This window comes from Gallus gallus, chromosome 5, assembly GCF_016699485.2.
Source record: "Gallus gallus isolate bGalGal1 chromosome 5, bGalGal1.mat.broiler.GRCg7b, whole genome shotgun sequence".
Taxonomy (NCBI): domain Eukaryota; kingdom Metazoa; phylum Chordata; class Aves; order Galliformes; family Phasianidae; genus Gallus; species Gallus gallus.
The window spans coordinates 36,855,800-36,872,818 of NC_052536.1; the positions used below are offsets into that span (position 1 = coordinate 36,855,800).

Genomic DNA, 17,019 nt, shown 5'->3' on the forward strand with positions numbered 1-17,019 from the left:
CATTCTCTAAAGTGAATGTAATTTTCCCTATCTGTGGAAAGCTGCAGTTAACGGAGACAGAGAAATCCTGGAGTGTTATAAATTGTGCACATGACACTTCATTATAATGATGACTACAATAATATTTTGTTTTTCTGGGCATATGCATCAAGCAGGTATGTATACGATGCCTAATGAGGTTTGTACCTTTGCAGGAGTAACAGTTTACAGTGATCATCTGGTGCAGGGCCTAGCCAACTGCTTGCACTGACTAAAATGGGCCATATCATGAAGGAAGTGTCTAAAATACCTCCATGAGTGACTGTTTATACATATGTGGATACAATGAGGGTAATGCAGACAAGAACTTACATTTTGTGCTGATGACATTGCTATCAGTCTCAAAATCAGTCCTTTTTGCTCTTCTCTTCACGGAGAGCAATACAAAAGCATTCAGATTCACAGTGAAACTACTGTTAAATGCCAATTTATAACAATAAGAAACAAGGAAATCCTTTAGGAAAACACTCTGTACGTAAATATTCCTTAAAAGAAATGCTCACATAAACAAAAATTGGATTATAGTTGAACTATAAGTTTTCAAAAAGACTGAAGTGCTGCAATCAACCAGATGTTCTTGCTGATGGGTTTGCAGTTATTTACTTAAGCTCCTCCTCATGTCAGTGACTGAAAGCTGATTCACATTCTCCCAGAATATAAATTTTAATGAATATCATTCTCCAGCTGAATTTATGTAATTGTGGAGATGTGAACAGTGGCAGATAGCATACTGCAAATAAAGATTCCGAATGGTGTAGTTAAATATAAATCTTTTCATTGTATACTGGAAGTTCTGATGCTAACACACGAGAATATACAACCTCTGAAACCCAAATTGTATGGGTAAACTTTTCCAAGAAAATTTGCATGACATCCCCAGGTGCTCTAACATGTAGCTAACACAGTCATATACAGTGATGGTCCTTTGAGTGCTGATATCATTTGCCAAAGTGACTCAGTAAAGGCATTTCTATATTTGAACATAAGCACAAAAAGAACTCAAGATGACCAAAAGCCACAGAGAATATAGTTGAAATAGAACTATGTGCAATTACTAACAACTGAGTAGGGTGGGGTTTGTTTGCTGGTTTTTATTATTATTATTTTGTTTTGGGGTTGTTTTTTTTTAACTTGTTTTTTATCTTAAACTGTTAAATTTCTGGGTAAAATTTTATATAGATCCTCATTCTCTTTTCTTCTTGGTCACAGGAGAAAAGGAAATGGCTTGCTTAAGGCATCTGCGAAAGGGTGTGTTTGTTAAACATAATGCCTATGACAAGGTGCAAAGAGCACACATTTGTTCCTTTGCTGCGTCAAGGTGTATATAGCTTGGAACTGATGACTGACATGAGGAAAATCATACAATCAGCAAGATTACATTTGTGTGTTGAAATAACTACCAGTGATATTGGGTTATAACGAACTGGTGGTGTGTATCTGCATATTAAAGTGGTGGGTAGTGATAATATGTATAATTGTGAGGGTGGGAAGACAGTGATAATGGGATTTGTGAACTGTAGGAGGTGATGGGTATGCACAGTAAAAAGAGTAGGTAGCGAGGACGCATGTTTGATGCTGAGCATAGTGATGTGAGGGGCATAAGCATTGTGGTGATATTTATGTGGCATGGACCTGCTGTTCTTGGAAAAGTAGGCAGTACTCATAGGTGAGTTCATGTGAAGGTCTCCATAAAGGTGAGATGTGTTCACACATACAAGTAGCTGCAGTAGAATAAGCAGCTATTGGTTTTGTTTTTCTCTTTTGCATATAGATGTGCTGAGGGAGTGTTGATTCAGTAAGCAAATATGGTGCACGTGTCAGTGAGTAACTGTGTCTGGTTCATACAGAACAGGCAGGTGGTGGTTGTGTTTGGAAGCTGGCAATGTGGTTATATGTAAATATAGGAGCAGACTGCGTGGAGTGACTGCATGTACAGAGCAAAGAGACCTAATGCCTGGAAGGAGGTGTGGATGTGAAGGTGACCAGTATTTGCCCAGAGTGTTGAAATGCAGTTCTGGGGTGTGCTGCTGGTGTCAATGTGTTTGGAGCTGGTGGCGTGGACGAGGTGCATGAGGAATCAGTGTCTGACTGGGCATGACAGCATGAGTAGCGATTGGTTTCGATTGCATTTGTCTAGGATTGGGTTGCATGTATGAAACAGCACAGTATGGGTCAGTGTGTAGAAGAAGTTTGTGGCTGTACATCCCTGTCAGAGATATGCATATGTTTTAAGTGCAGTATTAAGGGGTGTGTGTGTGTGTGTGTAGCAGTGGTGATTTAGCATGTGATGGTTCCATTTGAAGTGATACCATGAATGGAAGCAGTTTATGAGGGGACAGAAGAGTGGACAGATGGTGTGCTTGCGTGGCAGCATAGCTGGGATGTTCTTGGCACCATCATGGTGCAGATAGCAATGGGTAGCATTGGTGTTCAGAGCCAGAAGGTGTACTAGGGTGTGAGAATGGGGCAGTGCTCAGGACATAACATGGAGAACAGGGCAGGGCTGTAAAGTATTGGATGCCACTTACATGTGATGTCCGACAACGGAGGTGAGATAGAACGAGGTGGAGAGCATGGAGCTGTGTGATGGTGGGAAGTGCAGGGACTGCAGGTTCCAGGCAGTGCACAGCCTCAGGTTGTGGAGTATGTATTCAGTGCCGTGCGTGGTGGCAGCTCTGTGGAGCGGGCAACGTGGACGGTGCAGGGAGAGGAGAATGCAGCAGCTGTGTGGGGATGAAAACTGCCCGCCCACCTATGACCCAGGCTTTTGTTCTAGAGTGGGAAGCATGGTCCTTCTGCTCAGGGTGCCCCCGGGCCCAGATGCCACGGAGCACGGAGGCGCAGGAGGAGATGCTGGCCTCGTTGGAGCCACTGAAGAGCGGGAGAGCAGCTCAGGATGAAAAGAGGCAATACAGCGTAGGGCAGGGGCAGTGCGAGCAGCCGGGATGGGGGCGGGGAGGCGGGAGGTGGGGAGGGACACCCGCTAAAACGTCTCCTCCCGCATTTTCTTCTTTCCCTCCTACTTTCGTAGCCGGTGACGCGCCGCTGCCTATTAATCATTCACCAGCCGGGGAGCAGCGATTCCTGAGCTCGGTGCGAGCAGCGCCGGCGGCCGCCTCCGTCCGTCCCCGTGCCCGCGCCCGGAGCACCGCGCCGGAGGGAGCCCGCCGGGGGCCCGCCGCGATGCTGCGCCCGGCGAGCGGCCGGAGCCAGCCGTGCTGAGCCGGAGCGGGGACGTCCGGGCGGGGTATGCTCCCCGATGGCACCTGCACCAGGCTCCCGGGCGGTGCAGGCAGCCACAGCGGCGGCAGCCACAGCGGAGCCAGCGGCGCCTTGGAGGAGGCGGCGGCGAGGGGCATGGACTCGGGCGGCAGGAACTCCTCTGGTGCCCCGAACAGCACGCTGAGCGAGTCCCAGGGCAGCGCCATCCTCATCTCTTTCATCTACTCTGTGGTGTGCCTGGTGGGGCTGTGTGGAAACTCCATGGTCATCTACGTGATCCTACGCTACGCCAAGATGAAGACGGCCACCAACATCTACATCCTTAACTTGGCCATTGCGGACGAGCTGCTGATGCTTAGCGTCCCCTTCCTGGTCACCTCCACCCTGCTGCACCACTGGCCCTTTGGCTCTCTGCTCTGCCGCCTGGTGCTCAGCGTGGATGCCATCAACATGTTCACCAGTATCTACTGCCTGACTGTGCTCAGCGTGGACCGCTACATCGCCGTGGTGCACCCCATCAAGGCGGCCAGGTACCGCCGGCCCACCGTGGCTAAGATGGTCAACCTCGGTGTCTGGGTGCTTTCCATCCTCATCATCCTGCCCATCATCATCTTCTCCAACACAGCGGCCAACAGTGATGGAACGGTGGCTTGCAACATGCTCATGCCGGAGCCCACCCAGAGGTGGTTGGTGGTCTTTGTGGTCTACACCTTCCTGATGGGCTTCTTGCTGCCAGTGGTGGCCATCTGCCTCTGCTACATCCTCATCATTGCCAAGATGCGCATGGTGGCTCTGAAGGCTGGCTGGCAGCAACGCAAACGTTCGGAGCGCAAGATCACCCTCATGGTCATGATGGTGGTGATGGTCTTTGTCATCTGTTGGATGCCCTTCTACATTGTGCAGCTGGTCAATGTCTTTGTAGAGCAGGATGACGCCACCATCAGCCAGCTCTCCGTCATCTTGGGCTATGCCAATAGCTGTGCCAACCCCATCCTCTATGGCTTTCTCTCAGACAATTTCAAGCGGTCCTTCCAGAGACTGCTCTGCCTCAGCTGGATGGACAACGCTCCGGAGGAACCCATCGACTACTATGCCACTGCCCTCAAGAGCAGGGCGTACAGCGTGGAGGACTTTCCCCCGGACAACTTGGAGTCAGGGAGCATGTATAGGAACGGCACGTGCACCTCCAGGATTACTACCCTCTGAGGAAGCATTCTTGCCCCTGCCCCACCACCCCCCAGCAGGAGGGTGAGCGGGGCCAGGCTGTGGCATGGGGAGGCTGGGAGGGAGGGGGTTTTGATCCAGCCCACTGACAGCGGTGTTTGGCAGAAGAGGAAGCAAAGAAAACCCCATGTCCTTGGTGTGCTGCCCCATTCCCCTTGCCTCCTTTGAAACTGGGTGCATTTGCTGATGCTTTGACACCCCCTTAGTAAACTGCCATGCATAGGATCTGGCAGCCGGGCTCTGCTAGCCCTGTCTGTCTGACAAGCAGGTCCAACAAAAACTCTCCCCTTTTGTACAGGTCCCCTCTCCTTTCTTTAGCTGGTGGGACCCCCTGCCACCGAGCAGAGCCTGCCTCAGGTCAAGCTCAGACCCCCTTGACCAGCAACAAACCTGCTGAGCATCCATGGGTAGGCACCTTCCAGTTAGAGAGCAGAAATGCTAGGAAAGGTCCCTCCTGAACACATCTGCCCTCTCCCAGAAAGCAGCTTCTCCCTGCCTCCCCATGGGGAAAAAAAAAAAGAAGGGATCAAAAAGGCCCCAAGAAAAGGAGCAGCTTTTGCTCTGCAGACAGCTCCCACCTCCCTGGAGCTCAGGCTCTGTGCTGCGATCAGAGGCAGCAAAGCAGCAAAGCTCTTCAGAAAGGAACCTGATTGCTGCAGTGCCTCAGAGCTCACATCAGGATGCCAGTAACAGGAGGTGATGGGTCCATGACCCACGGGGACAGAGCTGAGCTGGGGGCAGGAGGAAGACTTGGGCTGGGAGAGGTGTGAATGTGTTCCTCCCTATGACGGAGCGTGCAAGTAATAAAGTTTAAGGGGAGCACTAGACTGTGAAGTTATTGTCTTGCACTGCTCCGCTGGCCATGAAACAGTGATGAAGGGACTGAGACAGTTTTCAATGACCTGAGTGGCCACAAAGTCACTTTAACTGACATGGAAAAAGGGGATTTTGTTCAAAATCTCCACCAGGCTCTTAAATACTTGACAGAAAAGTAGCTATTTGACAATAGCTATTACCCTAGCTCCAGTTTCTTCTGTTGCACTAAAAAGAGAGAAAATGGGTTTCATAAGTTGCCAATGTAATATACTGGCCCAGAGCTTCAGAATGTTTCATTTCTGAGAAGTGTTGGTTTTAGTGTGTCAGATGTCTTTTTATTTGATTTTTTGATTCTTGTCACTGTGCTGTGAACGTGTTTCTCTGAAGCAATTTATGCTGTGTACTTATGTCTGTGGTGGCTACCTGCAAGAGTGCTTTTAAAAGGGGCAATGCTCAAGAAGGCTTCTTTTCAGAGAAAAAGGTTGTAACTTTTTCTAATTCTTTCATCTACATTGTCTCTCCCCTGAAAAACTCTTGAATTTCCCTTTTTCCTCCTATGAAACAATACTTTTCCCATAGACAAATGAGGATTTACTGTTTGATAAATGACAGCTGATTAAACAAACCCTTCCCTCCCTGCTCCCCTCATCCCAGCCGCACACATCAGGACGAACCATGTTGAAACAAGCAGCTCTGTCAGTTTGTTTTCTACCACCTGTATTAACAATATCACGCAGTGGCAGGCGTCCCGGTAGCTGGAACAAATCACTTCTCCAGCTCAGTGCTGTGCTGGTATTAATTATAACTGCTGAGTGTTTGAAGCAAGGGATTGGGAAAAATCCTGGGTAGCAGCACACCCATAGCCCTGTGCTGGTAGAAGTGCACGCCATGCTGAGGGTGAAGCTGGCAGTGGAAGCATCCAGTAGCCGGTGGTGGACGTACTGCAGGTTCTTGTGAAATGGTACCTTTAACTTTGCTCAGCAGCAGTAAGCAGGAGACTACTTTGTGCATTTCTTTCACCAAAAATTAGGTACTGTTAAATGAATGTATAAATTTAGTATTTCAAAGTCGCCTGTTTCAAAGCCCATTGAAATGAGAGAAGAAATCCTAGTTCATTTCAGTGGACTCTGTCAGCTCTGTTTAGTTCAAAAATTGCTGATGTGGAAGCTGTTACATCCTTATTAAAACATTTTGTGAAAAGCTTTAACAAGTGTACAGTTTCTTTTCTTTTACATCCCAGTGGACTTCATTTCAAGAAAGCGTACAAATATGAGTTTCGGTAATGATTTGCACGCACATACAGGGAAAAATAGAGCCAGATCTCTCAATAAGCATATTTAACTTTCCACAGAAACCAAACATCTGTCAACTGCCCCACGCTGCCACATGGTGCTATTTGTAGAGCTTCACTTAGAAACTCACTCACAATCTCTTCAAAATGGTATATATTTCTTTTTTCACCCAGGCATCCTGTTACGTAGGATCAGACTAAACAGAGTCAGTCTATGTTATACTGCCGGATTTGTTTAACATTATGCACTACGAAGCAAAGGTGAAGGAGCAGTAATTCATATCTGATATTCAGCTTTGATGAGAAGGTGAGCCCGGTTTATCACTTAAAAAAAAAACAACAAAAACCAAGTGAATAAAAATCTTTGCCTTAAGTTGTTATGGATTTCTGCACGCCTTCCAGCACAGGCATTCTAATTTCAGTTCTCCCAGACAGAGAGCAGAGGGCTGCTGCCCGCAGGCAGCAGAGCAGCCGGGCTGCTGGTGGCACAGCAGATGGCAGGCTTTCCTGTGCAGAGCCATGCAGCCAGCATTGCTGCTGTGGCACTGCCTGAAACATTCCAGGTTGCTTCAGCTGGAAACACAACCTGCTTATCCCAAACTAACAGCTCTTCCTGCTGTTTTTCACTCTGAGTTTTGACTTCGGCAACGGGAAAGGTGTTCAGATGCTGCAAATCACTCTTACTTTGCTTTGGGAAATAGGTTGTTCTATATCATTATCCTAACTTTTAGGAAATGTCTACCAGAAAATAGGTTGTCCTTGTGAAATGCTGTCACATACCAGAAAACAAACAGAATGCTACTAAGTACTTCCCAAATTTCAAATGAAACTCTGTAAGATATCATATGAAAATTATTTGTTATGTATTAATGCTTAATTCACTGAAAAAACAAACAGTACCATATTTCTTGATGACATTTTGTCTCTTTCTGCAGCCATAACGAAATTCATCTTCAAATAGGTAAACCATAATTTATATGTAGTGTGTTGCTGCATATTTCCCTAGGAGTTTAATATTTTAAAAATCTTTACTTTTATACACCTCATCGTCACTGAATTTGGTCCTCTGTTGCTGAATCCCAAGCAACTTTTGCTATGCTTTGTTTAGCCTGTTTAACTCTGCATAGCATGTGGTGGACTGGATCAGTTCCCAGGTGCATAAAGAGCAAATGGCCTTCACGTGGATTTTCCTAGTGCATACACCAGGTACTTCTGCAGCGTTTTCCCACCCAGAGAAAGGCAAGTGTGAAATTTCTCTTCTTTCTCACTAGAATTTCCAAGTACTGTTAGATCTAGAAGTGCAATCAAGAAGTTTTAAAACCCTGCAACAAATGCAAGAAAATAAAAAAAAACAACAAATAAACAACAACAACAAAAAACCCCACAATCAAACAAATAAGCAAACAAATAAAACCACATGACCCAGAAAAAAAAACAGCCTATCAAATAATCAATCCAGTGTTCTAGACTTCCTCCCTTAGAAACCTTACCTGACTCCAGGACTCTACAAACAACAACATTAACTGAATCTCTAGAGGAGAATAAAGTCTTTTTACTGCATTATAGATTCATGGCTTCCATCTCTAACGCAGAACCCCACTGGGCTGATAACTGCAAGCTAAGACACAGGAAGAAGCAGTAATTTACTAATTTGATTTCTCTTAGAGAATAATGCTTTTAAATGTTATATTTTGTAGAGAGAAATAGCCAAGAACAGAGGAAACAGAAAGCATTATGAAGTGTTTCACCAGCCAGCTAGACACCAAGCACAGCTTTCACAAGATGCTTTTCCACAAAACCTATCTTCTGACCCTGTTTCACCAAAACCATAAAATCTGGTTTTAGCAGAGCAGGATGGTGTGTCCTTCCTGAAATGTGGGGTGTTTCATCTCCACTCTGCACTGAATACATTTTTCACTATTTGCCTATCATTCCTATGACAGGTAGAGTCACCTTGAAAGCAATACACTGTACAAAAGGCCTATTCCACTCTTTCCATTTCAAATAAGTCTTTTCCGCATGGGTTCTTGTACCACACAATATGATTTTTTCTGCAGTGTCTCTCTGTAGGTTACCAAGCTTCCTAGCTAGAAGGGCTAAGATAAATGGGCCATGATGCACAGCACAGGGCTGTGGAGGAACAGCCCCAGATTACCATGTTTATGACTGGGGAACTGCTGTTTGCCGTGAGGACTGCTGTAACTGAATGGCACTGACTCAGTTTATGCAGCTGCTGACAGTGCTGTTTTCTGTAATTGAGGGCCTACCCAGCCATGAACGTGGCAACCGATAGGGAGGGTCCAAGCTCCTGCAATGGTTCTGCAGTTCTCTGTGCTTCACAGAGCCAAACAGTGCTGAGTAATGGCACTGTGACAGGCTGATGGAAGTCAAGGGCCATGGGTTCACCTGATCTATGCAGGACTTGCAGATATCTGCATTTACAATGGCATGTTCAAGTGATTGCTGATCAGCTAGAATAGTTAAAAATGCAGCAGATTCCAGTTGCTGGACAATCAGGTAGTGCTGTTTTACTATATGGGTACTGCTAAGACCTTGCTTTGCTTCAGTGCTGCTGTGATGTGCAGAGGAAATGGGAGTATTAATTCTGCCACCGAGGTGAGTCCATGGCTGAAATAGTTGGAGATGATGGGAAAAGGAACTCCTGAAGGAGTTTGAGTTAGATCTGGAGTAGCTGCATTTGGAGATACCCATTTGATGATCACAGAATTTGGAAACGGCCACAATGAGCTGCATCTGAGAGAACCAGAGAGCTGCAGTTTTAGGAAAACACTCCCAGGCCTACATGGACCAATCACAACTTTCCTCAGCCATCTCTACCTGAAGCCTAAACCAGGAAGCTAAAGGAGACTATGATTATGGTCTTTTCTTCATTTAATTAGGTCAAATAAACTATATGTGCAGAAAAGCACTTTTGCTATCATGGTACCAGCTAAAGAATCATTTTGCCATCTGATTCCGTTAAATACAGACATAGATGGATCTTGTTCCTCTCTCCAGTCAATAAGAGACAATCCAGGGATAAAAGAAAAATTTGAAAAGCACTGGTTTATTGAGCAGAAAATCAATACCAGTGTTAGTGAGTTTATTTTCCTAATATTACAGCAGAATTATTTTGTATATCAGAAGGAGAAAAGATGTTTCTAGAAGCTAAACCAACTGTACAACATTATAAAGCAGATTTTTTTTTAAGGAGCTTTGTACATCTTCTTGAAAAACTAGAACAACTTCAATATTAAAACACATTTATTGCCTAATGCTTCACATGTCTTCTTAAGGAGCTTTATGTATCCTTCTGAAAAACTGGAACAACTTTGATACTAAAATATTTTTATTACCTAATGCCTCACATTTCTTATATCATTTTGTATTTCTTCTATGAACTTAAGTGTCTTCATAAGGAAAAAAAATTTTGCTCACTGAAAATTCTTGACTAGCATCTGTAACTCATTTCAATGAGGCTGTAAACTGCTACACCAGCTATAGACCCGCCTGGTCCCAGGTTCATGCCTTAGATTCATATAACTTAATTACATAAATTGATTACAAGACCAAATGAATGAATGAAAGAAAATTCAATGAAAGGAATGATGAGAAGCACAGAAAATGGATTTTTTGATGGATCCTTTATTTCAATTTTTAGATCAGTAGTTGTTAACTGGTCACACTGTGAGCCCGGAAGACTCACCTTCTGCTACTTGTGCTAATGCAGGATGGTGCAAAATCCTCATCAATTGACTGGGCAGAATAGTTATAGCTAGTGTCTCTCTCATGAGGATTTAATAGGTGTGGGGAACACGTGGGGACATGTTTAACTGTCACTGTTGTTATTCCTGTTGCTCATGGTGGAAAAGTAGATTGAAAGGTTGTTTCATGGGATGCTGTACAAGAACAAACAGAACATTCCAAGTACATTCGCAACAGGACAAAAAACTGTTCGGATACTGGAGGAGAACAGACGTGAAAAGAAGGTTGACTTGGGGGATACCTGGCCACAAGTGAGCATCAAATAGGATTGCTCAGAGCCTTAGAAAGAGGAAATCTGAAACAGAGAAATGGCTATGGAAAATACATGAACTTTCAACTCCGCAAAGATTATGAAGTTCTGCTTTTGATGTCATCTGCTACTTTCAAAGCTGGATGTTGCTTTTGAAAGTCAGAAAGTATGTAGGTACTGTTTCTAAGAACCAAGTGATAATTTAAGTGCTTTATGGAATGACTAGAAACTTTGGAAAGCAATGCAGAAAACAGGTAACAGATTTTCTTTAAATGTTAGATTGTTTGTTTTTCAGATACATATGATTTCATGGGATATTTTCTTTCCTTTCATTATTAAAATAGAAAAGTAGTATTACCAAATTTGTGCTCAGCACAAAGATCACCATACCAAGAGGACAAAAATGGAATACAACACTTTGTCCATTCTTTCACTATCACAGAACAAGATTTGCAGAATTTAAAAGCATCGTAGATGCTATGATAGTGAAAACTATTTCCCACAAGAGAAATACATACTCTTAAGAACAAAAGGTGATGTTGATGTATTCCTTTCCAGAGATCTTGTAACTCAGAACTTAACATATCAAGACGACATGAAGCTACATTCCCCAAGGCAGATTTTCTGATATACAGAGGATTTCAGGTTCCTGCATGCTCATTCAAGAACATTTCAAATGAACAAAGTTTTAAATGGAAGTAAGAGAATAAGCTCCTTACACGAGGAAGTCAGTCTTGTGAATAATGCATGTTTTTGGGGGGGAAGAATAGTTATGTCATATTTGTTCTTAAATAGATTTCAGAGCCCATAGAAGTGCTTCAGCTGACCAGACAGATTTTTGCTCATATAAACAATTCCTACAATCTCAGATTTAACTAGAAAAGCTTGTTCTCTTTAAGAATATATACATATTTTCTTTTTTTAAAACAATGAAGAAAATGCACTGAAACGTAAGTTTGTGTTTTACTACAGCAAAGTTGGCTTTAACTAACAAGCCAGCTCATCCAGTAGGATGTCCTTTTAGAGATCTAGATTGGATTTGTGTAATTGCAATGGATGCCTGCAGTGTTAGTGTGAACAGTTTATCTGAAAGTAATAAAAGCTTACTCATCTGTCTGATGTATAGACAAGCAGAAGAGGAGTTGTGATGTAAAAGGTGTAGATTATCTAATAACATGTCACTGAGTATAGAGCAAAGCGAAGCATAATGAACATGGTAACAGCCTGATATTATCACTATATATGGTTTCCCTGTCCAAGTAATGTTCAGAATCTAGAACAGAATGAAAATCAACTTTGTTTTACTTAAGATGACTGAGATGTTGTTATGAATAAGTATTCTCTTAGGACATCAGAGCTGCTTCAAATGGACCTGAATCTGCTTCATCATCTTTGTAGGTAGGTGTAATTAAAGGAGAAATCATTTTAAGCATCAGTTATTGCTGAGTAATGTAGGAGGTTTGTATTCTGAGTAAAAGCTGCATGCACCACATACACACAACTCATTACTTGCTTGGAAAGGGAAAAATTTAAACAAAAACAAAGTGGAATGCTATCATGAGAGGCTGAATAGTATCTAAAATTACAGACATCTTCACTGAATCTTGGCATAATTAGTCTGACAACTGACAACAGAAGAAACAGATCCTAATTTTGCCTTAAGAATTGGACAGTATTTGGCTGAACATTGACTGCAACATAGCTAAAATGAACAACTTCAGAAGGACAAAAAAGCAAAAAAAAATTCATTATGCTAATGATGAATTTCAAAGCAGAGAGCTACATATAAGTTAAAAAGGTTGCTAAGAAGAATTTAAAGGAACAGCTAAAAGGTAAAAGCTTGCAGGTGACACCAGGGCTATTTAATGATAGGAGAACAGTGCACGTTACCCGTCAAAAGTTAAACCGTATACAGTAGAAAAGTACCTAACTTAAAGTTGAAACCAGCAAATAAAAGAACAAACTTTGGCAAATAAATAATAAATGTTTAAAGCAGGTCAAAATAAGTAAAAATTAAAAATAGAGAAACTTCTGCATAAAATGACAGTAACTGCTAATGGAAAACCTAGTAGAGGAGGAAACCAACCAGCGCGCTCACTGCTCACGAACACCAATTGTATTTTGTTATGTTTTGGGAAGAAAGAGCTATAGGGAAAAAACTGAGAAGTCTTATTGCATGTGTTCATTACAGACTATCCTTTTTTTCAAAGAGGAAGAAGGCCTGATTCTATGGAACTTCACCAGAATAAAGAATTTGTTGGAATTCTGGAATAAATCAGAGAAAGGACAGTACAAAACCATCATCATCAGCTGGTGTTCCCCTAAGAGGGCTGAGGGAATTCTGTAATGAAAGAGCTGCACTATCAATGGCAATAAAACCTGCTGGAAACCACAGGGCCCTCTCCTAGGGGATTATTCAGCTCAAATTTCTCATAAATGACCTGGAAAAAACAGAGATAGTTCTTTGAAAACACCAGCACTGTTTTCTGCAGTGGTCAAAACAAACAAATGGTTATGTCAGTTGCTTTTAGAAATCACAAAATACTGTTAAGTTGTCATAGAAGACAAAAGCATACCAGCCTCCCCAGTAGTTTCTAAGTTTGGATTTCACAAAGAATCTAACAGTATAAGAAAAGGTACAAAAAAATATGAGATGACAATCAGATCTATAGAATCCTTTCTAGAAAAAGAGGAAATTGACTCCTCTTCTTGGGATAGAGCTGAGTAAAAGACTGCATGGCAAAAGTGCAGAAAATGAAAGAGATAAACAGGTCTATTTTTTCATAGTATAAATAAATTGTGGCACTAATTGGTATAGGTTCATTGTATGCCAAAACCAATAAATTGGATCCAAACTCTGTTACATAAACCAATGGAAGATTACCAAGTGTGTCATGAACTCAGCCTCAAACTCATTTTATAACCTTGTAGAGCATCTAGCAGAAGTGGTACTTGGAGATGTCAGATTTCCTATTCTATTTCCAAAAGCATTTGCCATTGTCAGAGACAGATTATTGATTTAGGTGACTTTTAATCTCACTCAAGCTATCTGTTCTTATGTTCCTATGTTCTGTTCCAGGGAACAGTGTAAACCATTCTTATCAATCCAAAACACAAGAGCAGCTGGTTGTGTTCCAAAAAAAAAAACAAATCTCACTTTCCAGACATTCTGCAGGCCATGTGCTTTTCCTTGATTAATGACTGAAACTCTTTATTTGTTTGCAGGCCACTGCATTTTGAATAACAAACACTTAAATATGCAGCAAGAAGATGTTAAGGATGGATACATCCTGGTTAAAGATGGATACTTGCCTGACTTTGTCTCCTCCTCCCTGGCTCACCCAGGACCTACAGGATTCTTGCTCTTTACATTATCCATGAAATACTTAACATTGTTTGACTTTCATCCATCCTTCTGCCTCAGAGTCACAACGTGAAAGGACTGGCAGAAGGGATAGGGCACAGTAAGCGTGGAACCATTACTGTGCCTCTGCCTTCACTTCTACCTATAGTGAAACTGTCCTTTTGGCTTACAGTGTGGAGCAAGGAAAAAAAAAGGCTTGATAGCAAACAGATGACTCCCCACCCACATTCACGTCCAGTCCTCCAATACTCAACCAGTCTGAAGCACTGAGAGAGGGGTTACTTGTCTCTTTGTGTTTACTTTTCAAATTGATTACACAGCAGTTAAATGTAGTAATCAGCACTCTAAAGCTTTGATAAACATCCACATCTGGGATAAAAAAGAGAAAATATTTTTTTCTATAAGGAATTAAGATGCATGTGTCAGTAACTAAGCTCCAAGTGATAAATGAGGAAAGACAGTGAGATATGAAAACATGAAAAACTTCAAGTGATAGGAAATCACGCTTCCTGGGGGATGCACAACCTGTTTATTTTGAAATCTTCCTTAAAATATACTACACTTAAAAAAGGGGGGGAAGTTTCAATTTCGCCAGAGACCGCTTTCAGATTTCACTTAGATCCCACAACACGCTTAATCAAACTCTCAGCAGTATAAAACTATTTTAAGAATCGGGGAAAGTGAAAGTTTTATTTCTGATTTTTTGATGAATAAGCTTTTCATATACTCATAAATAAACGTACACGTGTCAAGTGACGAGTCCACCACTCAAGCTACCTTTGGAGAAATTAAGAAAATCTAAAAAGTATATCTAATGACTGGCAACAGGACACATTTTATGGATATAAACAGCAAGCCAAATCTGACCAGTTTACAGCTGATTCATCACAGTAGTAGAAGCCAGCAGTACACGTTGCAGGTCAGCTGTTAGTTTCCTATCTAAGTCACAAATCAAATTGAGTCAGAAAACGGAAAGCAAAAATGATTCACCCTTTCTCCCAAACCATCTACCTCTTGATCTGAATCACTAAAGAAAGGGAAAAGAAGTCTGTGCTCTGCCATCTCAGGCATTTCAAACCCCACTCAGGTGCCAATCACATCCAATTAAATTTTAATTCTGCTGACTCCAAAAAGAAGTTAAACAACCCAGAGAGACAAAACAAGAATCTCTAGTGTGCAAAACTAATAAGAGCTATGGTAAAATAATAAGCATTTATCCATGCTTTAAAGAGACACATGGCACTGCAAGTTGCCTCCAGAAAAGTGACTTGCACTGCTAAAGACTTAGCTTTGCTCATTTTTCTGATTTAATTTTAGATCTGTGTTTTACAGAGATTTAAATCCCAGTAGCCTCCCTAGGCACTTTCCAGTTGATGTGGAAAAATAGCACTTTTAGGATTACAGCAATTGGACAGACCAATACGATGAGAAAAGGTGTTTCACCAGAGGTGTAATGACAGAAGGATCGGTACAAAAGAAAGGTGCTATAAAGGAAGGGGAAAAGATTGCTTACTCATATCAGAAAATTCCAGGTTTGCAGGGCAAAGCTCCAGCAGGAAAAGAGCTCCAGAAAGAAATCCTTCCCCAGTGGCAGTCAGCCCTTAAATGGGGTCTAAGAGAGGTGCAGCCAGGCTCCACCCCTTCTGGTCACACCACTGAATTGCCTTCACCTGTGCTCCCAGGGCTGACCAGGTCCTTTCTCCAGGTGCTCAATCAGTGGCTCCTATACAAGGATGAAACTCATCCTTGTTTTCAGCTTCCATTCTAAGATGAGACTGCTACCTGCACATGCATATTTTCCTACATAGGTTGCAAGAAAGGTGATGCTAGATGAGCTGTTAGAGATACCTACATCTGGTGTGATGGATTCCATCTTTAGATGTAAAATAATCCAATTTCAACTAAGTCACATCATAAGGCATGGAAAGCAACAGAATCCTTGCATAGTCCTTGAGGTGAGTGTCTAAAAGGATGATTTAACACTTAATCCTTGTATAATCAACAAATACACAGAGCAGTATGGTTAGGCTGGTATCTACAGATTGTACAGCTAGAAAGATTATCACATGGGAAAAGGATGATCTAAAATAAATGAAAATGCTCACCCGTGTCATAGGCTTATAGAAAAAACTCCAGAAGGAGCAATCACCAGAAAGAGATCCTTTCTTAGTGGCAGTCAGCCCTTAAATGGGGCCTAGGAGAGGTGCAGCCAGGCTCCACCCCCTGTCACACAGGTAAATTGCCTTCACCTGTGCTCCCAGGGCTGACTCAGTGCTCACCTCAGGTGATCAATCAGAGGTTCAGGCCATGATTCAACAGTTCCCATACAATCCTCAATCTTGAGTATAAGAAAAAGAACTCTGAAATCGATATGTGATTTCACAGGAAGCCATTGCAAAGAGCGAAATGAAAATAAGACAGACAAGTGGTTTGTAAGGGCATGAACCTGTGCATTTTAACTGAATAGTCTGAGTAAAATCCTGAGAGATACAAACAAATAAATACATGAAAATCCAAGCACTTAACTCTGTACTTAGCCACGTGCTTGGTTAAGACTGAAACAGGGAATCCTGTTTCTTCTAGTGCTTAGACAAATGAACCAGCATGGTTGCACCATCCCATGAAGAGTTTTGCCACCTGATACGTGGGAAAGGGGAGAAAAATGCAGAAATAATAACTTGAGGAGACTTTTATTCATTTAGTTTTACTACCTGCTCATGGAGCCAAATGTAGGAGCATGGAGCTCCATGCACACTGTGCTAGAGTAGATTGCTCGAAGTGATGCTTACAGTGATGTTAACAAGAGCAGTATAGAAGAGGCATCAGAGACGCAGTCACTTTCCATATCTGTTCACATCACAGTGTTGAATCAAGCCTCCTATTGAAACTGAAAAAATGCTTGCCTCCATCTGACATGGAAATGTCAGATAAACAGATCAGAAAACTATGCAAATTGTGAGACAGCTCTGTAACAACCAGTGTTCTGACCTGGCTGGGTTTAGTTGCTGTCATAATTAAGTGGAAGTTATGGCTACAGACAACCTGATG

The 17,019-nt window shown here is 42.4% G+C and overlaps 1 protein-coding gene across 1 annotated transcript; it reads left to right on the top strand.

The window, feature by feature from the left end:
- Window positions 1-3,259: 3,259 nt before the first annotated feature.
- SSTR1 (somatostatin receptor 1) lies at window positions 3,260-4,540 on the top strand. The gene is given in 1 exon segment (NM_001113167.1): window positions 3,260-4,540. A coding segment is annotated over 1 exon segment (1,179 nt). The 5' UTR covers window positions 3,260-3,288; the 3' UTR covers window positions 4,468-4,540.
- The last annotated feature ends 12,479 nt before the right edge of the window (window positions 4,541-17,019 follow it).